Here is a 17,051-nt window from a genome sequence, read left to right as displayed (position 1 = left end):
CCAAGTGAAACAATCACTTCCGGTTTTCAAAAACAATAACAAAGGTTGGCGGTAAAAAATGGAGGCTGAACAAATCCCCTCAGAAGATCCAAATGCTGAATACAGAGTTCAAGTGCAGTCCAAGAAACGGGTGCAAGAGCAGATCGATCGATACAAAGAGCTTTTAAAGACGGTTTTAGACGGACAGACGGAGTTAGCCGCGGACACCAAGAGGGAACTTCTGGGAGAACTGCTGGCGGTGAGTTCAATCCAAGCAAATGTACTGCGGAAAATGTAGAATAATACCACCAAGAACATGCCTTGCAAATATGATTAGTGATTGTTCAGTGAAAAACAGTTGTTAAACGGGAGTGACACAATTCTGATTGGAGCTACGTCACATTTCTTTTCTGTTATTGGTCAGTGTTTTTTAGTTTACTAGAACGGAAACAGGAAGTAATTGGAGCGACTTTTAGCTGCTTTTAATTCCCACCTAACTGACAATAGATTATGATTTGTGTTGTTGTTGCAGAACTTTGAAGCAGCTGTTCAGGAGAATGTTTTGGTGAATGGTCAGCCCTGGGATGATGCTACTGACGATGAAGGTTTATCCACTTTACTCTGTTTGACATTACCGCATAAATATTAAGTGGAAGGATTTGTTCGACATATTTCACCTTTTTGTTTAAAGACACATTACTCAAAAGTTAAACAATATTAGTAATTAAATAAATCTTCCTAATGTCAGAATCAGAATGACTAAAGTTGTAAAGAAACAACTACCAGGGACGCAATGTATCTGTAAATGCAAATGTATTTATCATAAGCCCTTTTTTGTTTATATTTTACTAACATTATAAAGAGACCATCCACTAGAGGTGTTAAGACCTGTGTTTGAATTATTCTGCATATAATTTGTACTTTGTAGAGCTGCAATTTACAGCTACCGTAATGATTGTTGCAACTCCTTTCCATTTTTTATGTAAGATTCCCCTACGTTACCACCGTCTCCTCTTCTTTCTTGTTCTTCTGTCAATATGTCTATGTCTTTATGATTTATTTACTCTGTATGTAAATACTAATGTGTACACAAACAACTGTTGGCTTGTCATTGAGCTCTAAATTACCTCTGCATGTTTTTATTGAAGTGATTGTTGTACACTTTAATAGTTCCCATTTGACTCAACAGGATGTACTTCTGTAGTGGTTTCTAAATGTCTTTATGTTGGCGTTTTTAGAGGAGGTTGACCTGGAGAGCCAGTTGGATGATGTGATCGTAGAGACCAGCAGCAAACGCCGCACTTATCCCAGAAAGGTCCTTCCTCATGTGGTGCATGCGCTGAAGGCTGAACGGAAACTAATGGCGAGTTTCTCCACACAAAATTTTCCAGTTGTTTTGATCTGTCTGGACCAAAATCTGATTTACTGCATCTTCTAATACAGTGGTTCTCAGCCTGAACTTCTGTTATTGGTACCATTTGCTTAATTAAGAATAATTTTTATCCACATTTTTGTCATCCTTTTGGGTTGAATAGAACTTCTGCAGCAATGTTGTAGATCTGTTTTAGACCCTGGTAGGGATGTCAAGATTATTAGGTCGAGAATCGTGATAATCAAGGACACAATGTAATCGTAAGAACTAAAAAATAATAATAGTGACACTTGAAGAAGTTAAGTTATTTAATTTAATTTTATACTCCTAAAAACTAAAACTTTTCTTCCAGGGTCTTTATGAAAACACAATACAGCCACAGGAAGTGCTGAAGGATCCAGAACAAGGTACTATAACTTCTTTTTTCAGGGTTGGTGTTCAGAAGTTGAAAAATGTCTCAAGTTTCAAATGTCCATTTTAAACAGAAGTGACACGCACACGAAAATAAATTGTTAAAAAATGTAGAAGACCTGGTAAATCTACAGTGTTTCAGCTTAAAAACATTTGAAAGTTGCATGCTTTTAGAGTTTTGGGGTGCATAAACATGATAAAATGTATAAATATACATGTTATCAGTTGTTTGGATTCTAAGTCCAATGTTAAATTTAAAACAATATGTGATTTCTAGAGAGCATTATGAACATGCTGTCGGCAGAAGCTCCTGGATTGGCAAAACAAGCTACTCAAGTCATAAAGGTAAAAATGACTGAATTAATACTGAATTACTGAATTAATATTTCAATAAATAATTATTTTCTCTGTTCAGTCCATCCAGACTCTACAGAAACAAGCTGAAGGCCTGTGTCAGATCCTCAACTCAAAGCCAAGTGCGGCATCTTTAGAGATACACAGAGAAGTCTTCGGAAACGACGACCAATCAGACTCCTCGATACCACCCTTTAGGCACCGGCAGCCAATCAGGAGGCTCGTGGAGGAGGCGTCAGCCGCAAAATGCTACATACCACAGGAGGAGAAATACATTTGTAAAGTGGGGGAAGAAACTACTCAAAAGACATAAAAAAACATCTGGACAAAATGGACATTGAGAAAAGACCATGTTAGAATATTTTATTGGGATTTGGGAACAATAGTCTGGACTCTGCCAGTGGTTCTCAAACATTTCACTCCAAGTACCACCTTTGAAAATGTCAAACCTTCTGAGAGGTACCACCAGATCTAAACCAGGTCTATAACGGGTCCGTTATAACCCTAACCCTAAACCCTAACCCTAACCCATATTTAAATATGATTTAAAAAAAAAAAACAGACTGAACCACTGCTACAGTAGTTCTAAACAAGAAATTAAGAAACATTGGGACTCTGCGTGAAATAATCCCCCTTCTGTAAGAACTGAATGAGAACGTCTCCAATTCTTTGACTAATGCGTGTGTCATTGTAAAACGACTACCAAAATAAACCTTATTCACTTTAAGAGGACTTTTTTTGAAGCCATTTTTTAGAAGTTTCCACATTTCTAATAACTCAGTTGTTATTGCTGGTAAGATGTTTGTCCATATATCTTTCATGTATATACACAATGCTCAGTTATTTGAATTATTTGCCATTGGATTGCGTCATGTGACTTACTTGCCTGTTCCTCCTGAGTTCTTCTAAAAGGGCAGTGAATTAGAAGTTGAAGTGAAAGTTTTTTTGAGATGGTTCCTGTCCACAGCCTCTTCTGGACTCTCTGTTTTGTCCTCTCCAACTTCAGAGTAACTGCAACTAAAGTGTCACTACACATTTTACGCTGGGATTAAGAAAGTTGAACCGTATTGAACCTATGAAGTATGTCTGAATGATGTCAACTCAGCGTGAAATCAACATTGGTGACAAGTGGGAGGTGAGTCAATAATCCACAGATTTAGTACCTCATTATTTTGATTACATGTGCTCTCCAATGATTGAAATGTAATGCTTTACTTAACATGGAGACAGTTTTCTCCTTAATAATGATGTGTGACAGGGAACAGGGGATGACGGGCGGAAGATGAAGAGGAGAGAGAAGAATAGAGTTGCAGCTCAGAAAAGCAGAAAGAGACAAACCCAGAGAGCGGACAAGCTTCATGAGGTCCGTGTGTGCGATGCTCTTTCCTGTTCCCAGGGCCGTCTTAAGGTATTAGCTGGCTCTGGGGCTGAGTGAGCCAGGAAGCCCCCCTCAAACATTGTTTTAATACACCTTAAAACTACTATATTAATCCTGACCCAAGATCTTTGTCATTACATTCAATTTAGCAATACGTCCTTTTCACAAAACCGACCGGCTAGTTTCAGTTGCCTTAAAATGTGGAGCACCACATTCTGCTCTATTCATTATCTTTATGGGGAATTAGCAGAGTCTTACTAAAATAAATCAATAATTAACATAAAACGTTACAGATGGATAGGATGGAAAATCTATTTTTATAAATGTTAGTGGTTCTGTCTCTGAGCTAATGCTAACATACAATCAATTTAATAAAATGTATTTGAATTTAATTTATTGTAAATGTGATCAATATGTTAAAATATCACCACAGACTGAACTAACTTGTTTACAAAAACACTCCACTTTGCACTCCATGTACATCATCAAGTTGTCAGTTTTATATTTAAGTTAAGGTATGTTAGCCTTTAGCTTTGAGACAAAAACACTTTTATAAACACGTAGGTTTCCTCCGCTGACATATTTTGTACGTAAAAGTCTTAAGTCGCTGTCTGCTGAGATATATTTTTATTTATTTGAGCAAGACTCTTCTAATTTCCACAGAAAATGAATGGAACGAGAAGTGAAGATGAGCACTTTTACAGCAACTAGAACTAGCCAGGCGCTACCGTGAAGTGTCTGTTGAAATAAATTAATTTTGATAAAAATTGTGACAAAATAATGATCTGAATTTAATATTGCTTTAATGAAATTGTATAAATATATTTGGGAAAGTGCTGTTTGAAGTCTTTACAGTGTGAGGAGAGACTCGCAGCTCCTTAGTGAAAGGTCCCCTCACTGCGGGCCCCTGGGATGTAGCCCCTGGGATGTAGCCCTGATGAGCCAATGCGTTAAGACAGCCCTGCCTGTTGGTCCATTCCGGTCCATTCTCAGGGGGATTTGTTGTAATGTTTTTATTTTTTCATCAGGCCTGTGAACATCTGGAGCAGAGGAACAGAAAACTCAGACAAGAGGTATTCACAATGTAGATCTAAGTAATCTAACTTAATGAAACAGTTCTATTTTAAATTTAACCTAAAATAATATGGATATATGATTTAATGAGCTTCATCAAGGGTGCTTAAACTATCTATTGTTTCTTACTGCAATTTAAATCATTATCTACCGTCATAGCCTCAATAATAACCATTTTGTTGTGAGACAGCCAACATATGTTATAATATGCACCTGAATGGTTCACTGCATTATAAGCACCAAGCTACGTTGACTACTTTCCAACATGTTGCCGTCGATTAGACAAAAACACAACTCATGACTAAACTAAACTGAAAACTAAATTTGTGAATTTGTTGTCTGCAGGTGGACTCTCTTTCTGAGGAACAGCGTCTCCTCTCAGATGCTCTCCATGGTCATGAACCCTTCTGTCCCATAATGCACTGCTCCTTCTCCTCTGCCTCCTCCACTCTGCAGCAGGACAATAATATGGTTACTCTGTCCCACTGACGAGCTTTAGGTGGCTCTGTGTAAATAAAGTAAATCAAATAAAACACTTCTATGCTCTCCATCTGTTTGTTTTTCATTTACTGTTTTTAAATATAAAATGAGATAACAAAATTACGTTAAAATGTCTATGACAGCTGAGACCACTAAATGTGTAGCGAACAGAATTATATTTCAGATTTTACAAAACATTTGCCTATTTCTGCCCAATTTGACCATTTTTGTAAAGTTTATAACGTTACTTCCTGATTGGACATAGGCAGCAAATTTGACATGGGTAGAGGTATTTCCACTACTGTTACCTAGCAACCATACTGTGAACAAGAGCAAAAATCCATGTGAATTTAACATTAGTTACGATTTGACCAACAATAATACCATATAACATCTTTATTTTGTTGAATTATTGTTTAAACTGTCAGAAAAACAGTTAAGTGTAAAGGATTATCAATGGCACGTCGCCCATTGATGACATCACAGAGGGGTTTCACAAACGGCAACTTAACGGAAGTAAAACTGATAAATATTTTCCGCAGGTGCTATCCGACCTTTTTACAATAGCCTTCAGCCATCTTCTGTATTTACTTTCTTTAATGTTGACCACATTAATGTGATATCCATGAAACTCACCTGTGGCTTGACTACAAAAACCACATCGCTCTGACATTTCCTTTCTTTATTAAAAAAATCACCGCAAAGATCAGTTTCTTTTTCACTTCAGCTTGTGGCTAAAAGCACTGGCTGTTTATAGAAAGGAAACCCATTTTCTAAAATTAGATACTTCCTAATTATTGAAATATGTTGCACTGGTTCATTTGCGACTTGTAACAAATCCCACTCAATGGCTAAGCTAACTGTTTCTCAGCTAATGCTAACTTGTATTCAAATGTAAAGATAAAATTAACCACCAATTCTATTTTAAAGAAAAGACTGTTTGTTTGTTTCTGTATGAAGATTCTTTTGGTTTATTTTAGTTTTATTTTTGAATTGTCTACGCCTCAACAGCATTCATGACACAAAAGTATTCCGCTGTTTTGTAAAGTCTTTAACATGGCGAAAAAACCATAGAAATAGAATTAGACAGGAGGTACTGATGCTAAAAGTGCGCTAACACTGAGCTAGCTAAGTGCTGCCGTGCAGTCGGCTCGTTACTAAACAACACAATTGATGAAAATTGAATCACACACGGAGTCAAGTCATTTTAAATTTGACAAGAATAATATTTAGTTCTTCTTTGAATTGCTCACCATCCTTGCTATGTTACAACCTTCCATTACAACTTTACAAAATGTGTATTAAACCCATAAAAATTACAAAACAAATCCATCAGAAGTAGTTACTTATCATATATCATCACTCTTGCTGGCAATAAACCGTCACATCCGCTAGCGTAGATACAAAACTCATAAAATCAGTAAATTACATGTCTTCGTCTGTAGAGCGGAGCAGCCTTTGTTCAAAAGGACAATGTTTTCCGTGGTCCATGGTCACTGTGCATTTCATTCTGTGTCCAGGAACAATTGCCTTTGTCCTTTTGTAGCTATTTCTGAAGCTCTTGGGGCATGCTAAAAGTCTTATAAACATTAGCAGCAAACTCCTTCACCTGGTCGTTTAACAGTAAATCCTAAAAAAAAGAAGAAGCAAAAAACGCACACAAACGGATTATTGAAAGCAGAAAAAAGACAAACGAATGACGCTTTAGTGTTCAGTGTTCAGAAGATTTCACCTGTACAAAGTGACTGGGCGTCTCGCTGCAGATAGTGTTGATCTGTCCGTTAATAATGGGAATGATCTTGGCCAGAGGTAAACTCACCGCATACAAACTACACAAGGAAACAATGTGTTACAATAAATGTGATTGAGAAGGTCTAAAGCACTGAACCCGTCTCAAATGCAAAATAAACATGGTCAAATTTCCTATTGCAAAAAAAAAATTCCCTGTTGAGATTGCATAAAATGTTTTAATTATATTTCAACACACTCAGTATACCGTATTTTCCGGAGTATAAGTCGCACCAGCCAAAATGTGCATAATAGAGAAGAAAAAAACATATATAAGTCACACTGGAGTATGAAATGCGGTTGCAAGTGTGAAAATAACAAATAATATCACATATAAGTCGCTCCGGAGAGTATAAGTATATAAGTATAAATATAAGTATAAGTCGCACCCCAGCCAAAACTATAGTCCAGAAAATACGGTAATTCAGTAAAAGTAAATAGTAGCATGTCTTGAATGTTTCTATCACTGTCCTATCTAAAGGGCATCTTAACCTGAAACATTTTGCCCAATTGAAAACGTTTAAATTGAAAAATTTTAAAAAATTACAAATATTTTGTACTATTCTACTCTGCACAAGGTTTTTAGCATGTAGAAAAATGAACTGCAAGAGCGTGGCCCGTAGTGTTTACCTGTCCGGTGCACAGCTCGGCTCCGACTCGGCGGAAGGAGATCTGAAAAACGTAGCCAGGTTGTCGAGGAGACGAGAGAAGCCTCGGTTCACACACGCATGAAGGACCTTCGTGAAGTCTGGGCTGTGGGCGCAAAAACATACACGTATTTCAGACTTAAACTACAGAGATCTGATTGGCTGTTCGGGTGCGTCATGTGACCGCAGTGTCGCTCGCCTGTCCAACAGGTCTCTGGTCTCATTCAGGAGGCGGATGGTCATCACATCATTTTCAGTCAAACCACAGGCCTGAAAACAGCAGGTCAAATAACAACAACCAATCAACGTTTATTATCCAAGAGAGGCAATTTAAAATACACCAAAGTAAAGGTCACAGTGCAGCTTAAAGAAGACGGATTATTTTATTTTAATTTACTTGACTTTATTCAGTGGAAAGCCCCTTGAGACGTGCCATCTCCTTTTCGAGGGGGTCCAAAGCAGATAACACAAAGATATCCTTATACATTGAATGCAATTTGAGAGGAGTAACAGCCCTCCTCAGGAACATCTAAACTTTTACAGCTGTGTCTTGTCAAGCAGCATTAACCCGAGCCTTTACCTGGTCTGCGAGCGCTTCCTGGTCGTCTGCCAAAATGTACCAGGACAGAGGGCGCTCTGAGCCTTCCACCTCGGCCCTGATCCAACTGATCTGCTGCTCCAGCTCCAGCAGAGACAGGCTCTGCTTCAGGGACATACTGTGGGGCAGTCATCATATTCATTTAAGGGGGTGAACTATGTGTAAAATACTGTAAATGTAGGAGTGTAAAAGAATTGGCAAATTACAGATACATCTCTGTAAGATCCATGGTGAAAATGGACAAGTAGTCATTTAAGTATAACACACATACCTTTCTAATGAATTCTGCACAGCTTTTTTCACCACTGTAATAAGTTCTATCAAACCTGGACAAAAAGAAATGCCACTGAGGATTTGATTTAAAGAGCAATAAACTACATATAAAAGCCTTTATTATTAGTGATAAAATAAGAACTACATCTGCTAAGACTTCAGTAAATCAGGTTTAATCCAGGTCCACATACCATCTCCTAATAAGTGCTGGATACTAGACAGATACTGCTGCTGCACATCTGGAGGGGCCAAAGGAGCCTGAGGAGAACAAGAAGTCTTCAACATGTCACAGCAATTCAGAGGGTTAAAAACCCAACGACAGTAACAACAGATTGTTAGAGTTTATGCCACTGTTTCACTTAGAAAACAAAAAACATTTATTAGTTAATCATTTGTGTATTCTGGGCCTGAAAACAGAGTCAAAAATGTTTTAACAAGAGCTGACCACAGTGTTTTTGTTTGCAGAGTTGTCGAGATACAAGTATCCTCCGATTATGTTGAGCTGGACTCGAAGTAGAACCACTAACAAACACGTGCTGTAAACGGAAACTATCGTACGAGTGAAACCTGCAAAAACAGAAGAATGTAATATTACATTTCATTATTGTCAGTGTTTACATGGCACTTTTATGTAGACACAAAAACATACTGATTATCTTTAGGTCCTCCCAGATTTCTAGCTTGTTAGCAGGTCTGAAAAGAGAGGTGAGAAAAAAGATAAAAACTACATATCTGCTTTTAATTATTTTCACTGTAACTTGATTTGACATAAGATAAGATACGATAAGATAAGCCTTTATTTGTCCCACAATGGGAAAATTCCATTGTGAAAAGAAAAAAAAAGAAGTAGGTAAACAACAAAGAACAGATAACTTTATAAAACACTCTTAATAGAAAAGCTCTTATAAAAAAAACTCTTATATTCTTAATATAAAGTAAAATATAATAATTACAATAGTAACACTCTTATTTACAGCGTTATATGGACAGAGAATATTGCACCAAAATGATTGACATTATGTCAAAGTATTGCACATGAATATGTCAGTGTTGCACATGGGTATGACAGTTACAAGTGTTCAGGACTAACAGTGTTTGTTATAAAGTCTGACAGCAGCAGAAGGAAAGACCTGTGAAACCTTTCCTTCACACAGCGAGGGTGGATCAGTCTCTCACTGAAGCTGCTCTCCAGAGCGGACAGTGTCCTGCAGGGGACAGAGTGTCCTGCAGGGGACAGAGTGTCCTGCAGGGGGCGACACTCATGGTCCAGCATAGATGTGAGTTTAGCCAGGACCCTCCTGTCCCCCACCTCCTGCACCGAGTCCAGAGCACAGCCCAGGACGGAGCTGGACTTCTTGACGACTTTGTCCAGCCTCTTCCTCTCCCTCTCTGTGATGCTGCTGCTCCAGCAGGCCACACCCTACAGGAGCTGATGCCACCACAGAGTCATAGAAGGTCTTCAGGAGTGGCCCTGTCACTCCAAAAGACCTGAGTCTCCTCAGGAGGTAGAGCAGACTCTGGCTCTTCCTGTACAGTGCGTCTGTGTTATGAGTCCAGTCCAGTTTGTGGTTCAGATGAACACCCAGGTACTTGTATGAGTCACTCTCTCAATGTCCCATCCCTGGATGTTCACTGGTGAGGGGGCAGTGGAGTGGCGTCTGCTGAAGTCCACCACCATCTCCTTGGTCTTCCCCGCGTTGATGAGGAGGTGGTTCCGCTGACACCAGTCCACAAAGTCCTGCGCCAGTCCTCTGTCCTCCGCATCATCGTCGTCCGTGATGAGTCCGATGATGGCAGAGTCATCAGAGAACTTCTGCAGGAGACAGCTGTCCGTGTCATGTCTGAAGTCTGCAGTGTAAAGGGTGAAGAGAAAGGGCGCGAGGACAGTGCCCTGGGGCGCCCCCACACTGCAGGTCCGAGTGTCAGACACACAGTTCCGGGCTCTCACAAACTGGGGTCGGTCCGTGAGGTAGTCAAGGATCCACTCTGCCAGGTCGTACTCCACACCAGCCGTCTCCAGCTTGTCCCTCAGGAGCAGCGGCTGGATGGTGTTGAAGGCGCTGGAAAGATCGAAGAACAGAATCCTCACAGAGCTGCCATGCTTTTCCAGGTGAGAGAGCGGTGCAGCAGGGAGATGACGGCGTCCTCCACTCCGATGCCAGGCCGATATGCAAACTGCAGAGGGTCCATGGCTGGGCTCACGGTGGAGCGGAGGTGGTCCAGGACCAGCACAAGTGAGAATAAGGAGCAAAAGGTTCTGTACGGAAAAAAAATTGAGAGGCAGTGACAGCAGAGTACATTTAACTCACTTGGTCTTAAGCAGCGCAGTCAGACACTCAGAGTTGAGCTGAGTTACAATGGCTTCTTTTAGAGAAGGAAGCATTGACAACACTGAAACACAACAAGTACAGAGAGATGTTTTATATTCAGTTACGTATAATAAAAGGATCATTTACTGCTGCAATCTCTAATAAATTATATTCATTTTTGACTTGTTTGTGCATGAGGCAGTTTACTGTGTTTACCAGTCATGTTGCAGGTCCTTTGGTTGCTCTCGAAGTGGAACTGTCTTCGGGCCTGAGCGATGTACTCATTGGCCTCTCTCTCCTGGATGTCCCTGATCTTCTTCTGAGCATATTTACCCAGGAAGTATATGCCTACATGACCAAGAGAGAGAGCATCAGCAGGAGCTTGTCATAAAAGAAAACTTCGAAATTTACAACTTTGTTTACAATATTTCAGGGTTGAAAAAATAACCATGAAACTGACTCGGGACCCCACAGCAACATGAAAAAGATGTCTATAATCATTTCAAGTTTCAACCCATATAAAATGAGGTTTAATTGTATTTATTATATTAGTTAATTGTATTATCTGACCCAATTTAAATTAAACTTGACTGTTTTCAATCAAAACACCATTACAACATTATATCTTGAAATCATCTCGCGAGCCCCACTTTAGGAAACACTGCCATATTTAGTTACAGTTTCTATTTTATTTTGGTGTGATCCACGAAAAACAGCTACTTTCCTAAAATCAAAATAATACATTGTGGTATTTGATCAATCAACTTAGGCTTCAACTGCATATTAATAATAAAAATAAACAACACAATTTTACACCATGCTATAATGCAACTCGGTGTGAAAGTATTCAGAGTACTGATTGGATCATGGAATATGTTAAAAGTACTTTTGAATGCAGCTATTACACTACCGCTAAATGCATTTTAAAAATAATTCTTCCACTGCAACATACTGTATGTGGGGTCACATCTTGCCTAAATAATGCATTAAACTAAAGCATGATGCGGTTTGTAGTGTGTTCGATGAACGACAGAAAATGACTGTGGCTTGTGCATTACCTTAGAGAGATTAGATTAGATTAGTGATACATGTTAATAAGAAGCTTAGATCCATCATAGTAATAGGACTGTTAGGAATGTCCACTGAATGAATGACACCGAATCAATACAATCTCAAATAACAGGGTAGAATAATCAATGAAACATAAATGTGTTGAAACTATTAGAAACACAATCGAAACTATAATTGCATACATTTCTAAATTATTTTATGCTAAATAAATTCTGAAAAAGATAAAACAATAACTAAATAACAATAGTATATATTAAGCCATATTGTAATTACCCGTGACAACTTTGGGTTGAATGTAGTACTTATTTATTAGAGCAGCTAAATGCTAAGCTAAACTTACCACCAATTACTGCACCGGTATAAATGAACTTCCTTCTGTGGCGTTTAATAAAGTTCCAAGTTGCAGAAAACATCCTCTAGTTGTGACCAACAACAAAACAATCCAAATGCAATCAAAACGATTGATTTATTTGACAAACATGTTGAGCTGACACTTCAGGACTGAGCTACTCTCTGCTAACATGCGAGCTGCTGTCAAGCTTCACTGCATCACATTAGAGAGACGGAAGCGATCGTGTCAAAATAAGACATAAACGTACATGTAATTTGTATTGTGTATTGTGAACCCTATTTTATTTTGGTCCCATTCATTAGATGGGGATTCGTGAAAAATGTATGTTTAAACATTTTGAAACACCATGAAAAAAAAAACTACAAGAAACAATTTTTTTTACCGGATATGCAACGTGCTAAATTTTATCACTGTTAAAATGCCAATGGAGTGATGTGATTGGCTACTTGGAGTTGGTCCGACCTTTATTTTGTTCCCCCGGTACTTCTGTAGCATGGTCGCCTATATAAAACTGTCTGATGTTTGCGTGCATGACAAATAATATAATAATCTGACTATAATCTGAGTTTTGTAATGGGAACAGAAGGAGTTTGTGGAGAAAGTTTTTATCCCAGCGATGAAGAGATACAGAAGTGGATGGACGAGGCTTTTCATATGGTATTATTGCAAATGTCATTGAAGGAGGAGATGACGAAACACACAATTCTTCCTAATTTGGGGAAAAATAATATGTGGGGAAGTTGTGATTAAGTAAGCAATTTTAGGATAAGCCTTATAAATGAAACTCTTATCCAATACTTAGAGTAAAATACTGTAGTGTAGTAGTAGAAGTATTCAGGATTTATTTTTTTTATTTTGTTGCTCTGAAAGAATCCGTCATGCGCGCAAACATCAGACAGTTTTATGTATGTTGTAGTATAGCGCTCAGGAGAGCTATATGCTAGCTTCTCAAACCATTTCCTCCAGATTGAAAATCACTTTTGGATTAAAGTTGAAATGTCTTGTATGGTAGAAAAAGCTTCAGTTGTAGTCATCTGGACTCAGTTAGAAAAAATAGACGTTTCGACTCTCATCCAAGAGTCATTGTCAATAAAAGAATTTAGATCGAGAACTCCGATATTAATACTGTTCTGTGGTAAGACCCGCCCATTGGGCGGAGCCTTCCTGAAGTAGAGTCTCCGCCCAATGGGCAGGTCTTACCACAGAACAGTATTAATATCGGAGTTCTCGATCTAAATTCTTTTATTGACAATGACTCTTGGATGAGAGTCGAAACGTCTATTTTTTCTAACTGAGTCCAGATGACTACAACTGAAGCTTTTTCTACTATGGAACACGCCTGGACGAATGAGGGATTACACCGACAATGTCTTGTATGCTAAAAACATTGTCCAGATGATTACATTTGAAACCTTTCCTACCATAGTAAAGAGCTGCAACTAAAGATGATTTCAGTAGTCGACTAGTCAGCATTTATTTTTTCGATTAGTCAACAAACGATTATTTCTGATGTACAATGAGACTTTGCTGCTGGTTGGAATGTTATGACTGAAGGCCTCTAGATAGTGAATGGGTATTTAATAACGCCAGTGTATTTGTTATAAAATGTTTTTTGTATATCTTGAGCATATTTTTAGGTGTCTGTAAAGTCCATGTAACAATTGCAATTATCAAAATACCACTACTGTTATTTTTTTTTTTTTTGTTCACTTGTCACGATCGATCAATCAATCAATCAATCAATCAATCGTTGCAGCACACATTGACACAGGCATATTTACCATTTTAATGAAACAGCCTTTTTTTTTATTGCAGGCCAAAGATGCTCTGGAAAATGGAGAAGTTCCAGTTGGATGTCTTTTAGTTTACAACAATGAAATCATTGGGAAAGGAAGAAATGAAGTTAACGAAACCAAAAATGTCAGTAAATCTAAAAGTATTTTCTTTGTGTCCGATATAGAAATAAATAAGGCCTACTTTTTTGTTTTGTTTTCAGGCCACTCGTCATGCAGAAATGGTGGCTCTGGATGAACTCAGAGACTGGTGTGAAATCAGAAGTTTAGAATTGAAAAGGGTTTGTGAGAAAACCGCACTGTACGTCACAGTGGAGCCGTGTATCATGTGTGCTGCTGCACTGAGGCTCTTCAGTATCCTACAATCAAGCGTCTGTGTAGTTTGCATGTTCTCTCAGTCCTCAGGGTTTGTTTTTTTCCTTTATCAACTTAAATCAGAACATGCTCAATAGACAAATTAGTTTCTCATGTTCAAGATTCTGGGTCAGATCTGGTCCACTGCTCCTGACAGTTTTTTACTCAGAAAGAATGGTTTGGATGTAGATGACGGAGCAGTACCATGCCATTAACGGGACCCCAGCAAAAATACTTTATATACAAATATGTTGGGTCTAAAGTACCATAACCGCACATCTGACATGCTGCAGTTTGGACGGATCATTTTGCAGTAAGTGTTGCTGGTCCTTGACAGCTGATCAGACGTCCCTGTGGTGGTGTACGGCTGCAGGAACGACAGATTTGGAGGATGTGGTTCAGTTTTGGACATTTCTTCTGCAAATTTACCACAAACTGGAACTACATTTAAGGTTTGTTAATATTTGTTAAAGCTTAGACCTTTATGAATAGTGTGATGATATTTTCAAATTCTAACCTTGGAGTTTTCTCAAGTCATGTTTATTTATAAAGCACATTTAAAACAACCACAATGGCCCAAAGTGCTGTATAAAGGCAATGCAAAATCCTATAAAACATACAAGGCATGCAAAAAAATGCTAAAATAACGCTATATTAGAGTTTTCTGTAGTTCATCATTTAGATACTTTATTGATCGCAATGGAAATTCAAGTTGAGCTGCAGAAAAAAATAGTTTCTCAGGCAAAGGTCTCAACTGTGTCCAACCAAAGTATTACATGTAAAATGTTCAGCTAATTGTGTACGTTGTGCTAATTGTTTTGTTCAAAAATAACAAAATAATGTTTTAGCAACATTAATAGTATTATATTTGTAAAACATGTTTGTGTTTAGTGTGTTGCAGGCCACAGAGCAGAGGAAGCTGTGGAGATGTTGAAGACATTTTACAAGCAGGAAAATCCAAACGGTAACCAACATAACATGTTATATATATAAAATTATATATACAAAATATTATTATTTTAAATACTAAACATATTTTTTTTTTGTTCCAGCCCCAAATCCCAAAACCAGAAAGGAGTAGAGGAATTTTCTTTTCTTTTTATATGTTTTGTACTCCCTTCTGTAATTCATTAAATGTATATACACTCTTGTCTTTTAAAAATATTTCCTTGAGTTTTTTATTTCACTTTTCCAACACAGCAATGTATTGTCAGCATTTCCCAATTTTATAATATATCTTTATCCATTTTAATGGATAAATGACATATATAATTAATTATTTGACTTTATATTTGGCACACTAAACCCCCCCCCCCCTGGCCGCCCCCGTTTCAAAATCCTTGAGGCGCCACTGGACTCATTACACCGCCATAAATTCTTGTTAACATTTTGACTGTTCATGTCAAGGCTCCAGATCAACCAGTCGTAATGTTGCCGTCTTTCCCTCGTTATTATGCAGATTTATGCAAATGTATCCAGGGCTCGTGTTTGGAAGTGTCACCGCGGAGCTGACGCGCGTGAAGCCGCTAACGAACCACTGAACAGCGGCTTTCTTTAGATCCACGCGAGCTCACACCGGGAAAAAAAACCTGTCAAGTGACAGAACAACAGAGAAAACGTGTTTATTTTCTGTTTCCTCTCGATTAAGTGACTCCAAAGAAGGTGGAGGACGAGTGGAACCTGATTAGTGTTGACATTAGTGCTTTAACATAAGCTTACACCTTTAAAACACACTTGAGCTGACACTGGCCATGTTCACAACTAATCTGATGTCATTTCTGGAGATCATTGACACAGTTACAGCAGATGTGAGTAATCTGATTTCTGATAATAACAACAATGACCAGAAAACATGACAAACATTCAGTTACATGTCATGAAGTTAATACAAACAGCATAGCATTTTTATTTATTTATTGATCTTTGTTTAACCAATAAAGTCCCATTGAAAGTAAAACAATAAATATATTCAGCCCCTCCCCTTTTCTTCAATGCAATAAAACACATCATCACTTCAAACTTGCCAAGTACATGACACAATCTACACTTCTATCATATTCAGGCTTCACTAACTCTCAAACTGGTTTCAACAACACCGCATAAGCAACACTGATCAATCTCCTTTTTAAAAATATATTTGAACTGATTTATATTTTTTACATTGTTTTGTTTTAGGCCACAGTTTAACGCCACAGACAGAGACACAATTTATGTTCCTTTTGGTACGAGCACGAGCCAATTTAGAATATAAGTGCCCCTTTAAATTACATTTCCTTCCCTTTCAAAAACAAAATTTGAATATTTCTTGGCATTTTTTATTCTTCATATCTGTGCAAAATTCATTGTACCAAATACTAAAAATCCATGGATTAACTGACGCACGTCCTCTTGTTTTTGACAGTCAGATTTATTTTCTGCGCATAAACTCAGGAATCAGATTTCGTTATTGGCTTATCTGATTATTCTTGTTTTCTGACTGTTATTGGCCATGTAAACGTGCCCAGTATGTGTGGATGACGTTTTTAAATGCTTTATATGGCATTCGTAAAAAAATAATAAGAAGAAAGGAAGCTCAAATAAATAGAATAACCAGAAAATAACCCAATAATTACATTTCTTGTTGTGTTTATATGCAGGAGAGAAATCTGTTCATCAAAAACATTTAAAATAGCTTTCTCGTTTCATTGTTGCCAGATTGGTTTGTCCTTTTCCCCGTATTCTTCCCTCTTACACGAACAGTTGCCAAGAAATCAGAGAACTCACATCAGATTCAACCATTTATGAGACTTTTCAATAATCGGATAACTCCAGAAATCAG

The 17,051-nt window shown here is 37.9% G+C and overlaps 4 protein-coding genes across 4 annotated transcripts; 3 read left to right on the top strand and 1 right to left on the bottom strand.

Moving 5' to 3' along the window:
- The first annotated feature begins 22 nt into the window (after window positions 1-22).
- nsl1 (NSL1 component of MIS12 kinetochore complex) lies at window positions 23-2,728 on the top strand. Its single transcript, XM_072440694.1, has 6 exons — window positions 23-238; window positions 512-584; window positions 1,218-1,342; window positions 1,704-1,758; window positions 2,040-2,107; window positions 2,178-2,728. Exons 1-6 carry the CDS (start codon window positions 59-61, stop codon window positions 2,427-2,429), a joined length of 753 nt encoding a protein of 250 aa, XP_072296795.1. The 5' UTR covers window positions 23-58; the 3' UTR covers window positions 2,430-2,728.
- Window positions 2,729-3,082: 354 nt separating this feature from the next.
- batf3 (basic leucine zipper transcription factor, ATF-like 3) lies at window positions 3,083-5,057 on the top strand. The gene is made up of 4 exons (XM_072451373.1): window positions 3,083-3,251; window positions 3,375-3,479; window positions 4,523-4,567; window positions 4,914-5,057. The coding sequence occupies exons 1-4, from the start codon at window positions 3,207-3,209 to the stop codon at window positions 5,055-5,057; spliced, it is 339 nt and encodes a 112-aa protein (XP_072307474.1). The 5' UTR covers window positions 3,083-3,206.
- A 1,196-nt stretch (window positions 5,058-6,253) lies between these two features.
- Window positions 6,254-12,279, bottom strand: pex3 (peroxisomal biogenesis factor 3). Its single transcript, XM_072451365.1, has 11 exons — window positions 12,075-12,279; window positions 10,880-11,011; window positions 10,664-10,745; window positions 9,004-9,047; window positions 8,800-8,921; window positions 8,546-8,612; window positions 8,353-8,407; window positions 8,064-8,199; window positions 7,467-7,753; window positions 6,781-6,877; window positions 6,254-6,678 (listed from the first exon to the last, which is right to left on the bottom strand). The coding sequence occupies exons 1-9, from the start codon at window positions 12,145-12,147 to the stop codon at window positions 7,628-7,630; spliced, it is 837 nt and encodes a 278-aa protein (XP_072307466.1). The 5' UTR covers window positions 12,148-12,279; the 3' UTR covers window positions 6,254-6,678; window positions 6,781-6,877; window positions 7,467-7,627.
- Window positions 12,280-12,562: 283 nt separating this feature from the next.
- On the top strand, window positions 12,563-15,395 carry adat2 (adenosine deaminase tRNA specific 2). Its single transcript, XM_072451354.1, has 6 exons — window positions 12,563-12,743; window positions 13,902-14,006; window positions 14,083-14,233; window positions 14,579-14,685; window positions 15,125-15,197; window positions 15,286-15,395. The coding sequence occupies exons 1-6, from the start codon at window positions 12,660-12,662 to the stop codon at window positions 15,312-15,314; spliced, it is 549 nt and encodes a 182-aa protein (XP_072307455.1). The 5' UTR covers window positions 12,563-12,659; the 3' UTR covers window positions 15,315-15,395.
- The last annotated feature ends 1,656 nt before the right edge of the window (window positions 15,396-17,051 follow it).

This window comes from Eucyclogobius newberryi, unplaced genomic scaffold, assembly GCF_026437365.1.
Source record: "Eucyclogobius newberryi isolate DKJ021-1_F unplaced genomic scaffold, fEucNew1.0.hap1 SCAF_1, whole genome shotgun sequence".
Classification (NCBI taxonomy): Eukaryota; Metazoa; Chordata; class Actinopteri; order Gobiiformes; family Gobiidae; genus Eucyclogobius; species Eucyclogobius newberryi.
The sequence above is the reverse complement of the archived record's forward strand: the minus strand, read 5'-3'. Positions and strand labels throughout refer to the sequence as shown.

Excerpts from the sequence above, each read along its gene's own strand:
- nsl1 (XM_072440694.1), top strand. The coding sequence starts at position 59 with ATGGAGGCTGAACAAATCCCCTCAGAAGATCCAAATGCTGAATACAGA. Across the intron at positions 1,343-1,703 it reads AGGCTGAACGGAAACTAATG|GGTCTTTATGAAAACACAAT; the intron begins GCGAGTTTCTCC and ends CTTTTCTTCCAG. Across the intron at positions 2,108-2,177 it reads AAGCTACTCAAGTCATAAAG|TCCATCCAGACTCTACAGAA; the intron begins GTAAAAATGACT and ends TTCTCTGTTCAG.
- batf3 (XM_072451373.1), top strand. The coding sequence starts at position 3,207 with ATGATGTCAACTCAGCGTGAAATCAACATTGGTGACAAGTGGGAG. Across the intron at positions 3,252-3,374 it reads ACATTGGTGACAAGTGGGAG|GGAACAGGGGATGACGGGCG; the intron begins GTGAGTCAATAA and ends GATGTGTGACAG. Across the intron at positions 3,480-4,522 it reads GAGCGGACAAGCTTCATGAG|GCCTGTGAACATCTGGAGCA; the intron begins GTCCGTGTGTGC and ends TTTTTTCATCAG.
- pex3 (XM_072451365.1), bottom strand. The coding sequence starts at position 12,147 with ATGTTTTCTGCAACTTGGAACTTTATTAAACGCCACAGAAGGAAGTTC. Across the intron at positions 10,746-10,879 it reads AAGGACCTGCAACATGACTG|TGTTGTCAATGCTTCCTTCT; the intron begins GTAAACACAGTA and ends GTTGTGTTTCAG. Across the intron at positions 8,613-8,799 it reads CTGCAAACAAAAACACTGTG|GCTCCTTTGGCCCCTCCAGA; the intron begins GTCAGCTCTTGT and ends TGTTCTCCTCAG.
- adat2 (XM_072451354.1), top strand. The coding sequence starts at position 12,660 with ATGGGAACAGAAGGAGTTTGTGGAGAAAGTTTTTATCCCAGCGATGAA. Across the intron at positions 14,007-14,082 it reads AAGTTAACGAAACCAAAAAT|GCCACTCGTCATGCAGAAAT; the intron begins GTCAGTAAATCT and ends TTTTGTTTTCAG. Across the intron at positions 14,234-14,578 it reads TGCTGCACTGAGGCTCTTCA|ACGTCCCTGTGGTGGTGTAC; the intron begins GTATCCTACAAT and ends ACAGCTGATCAG.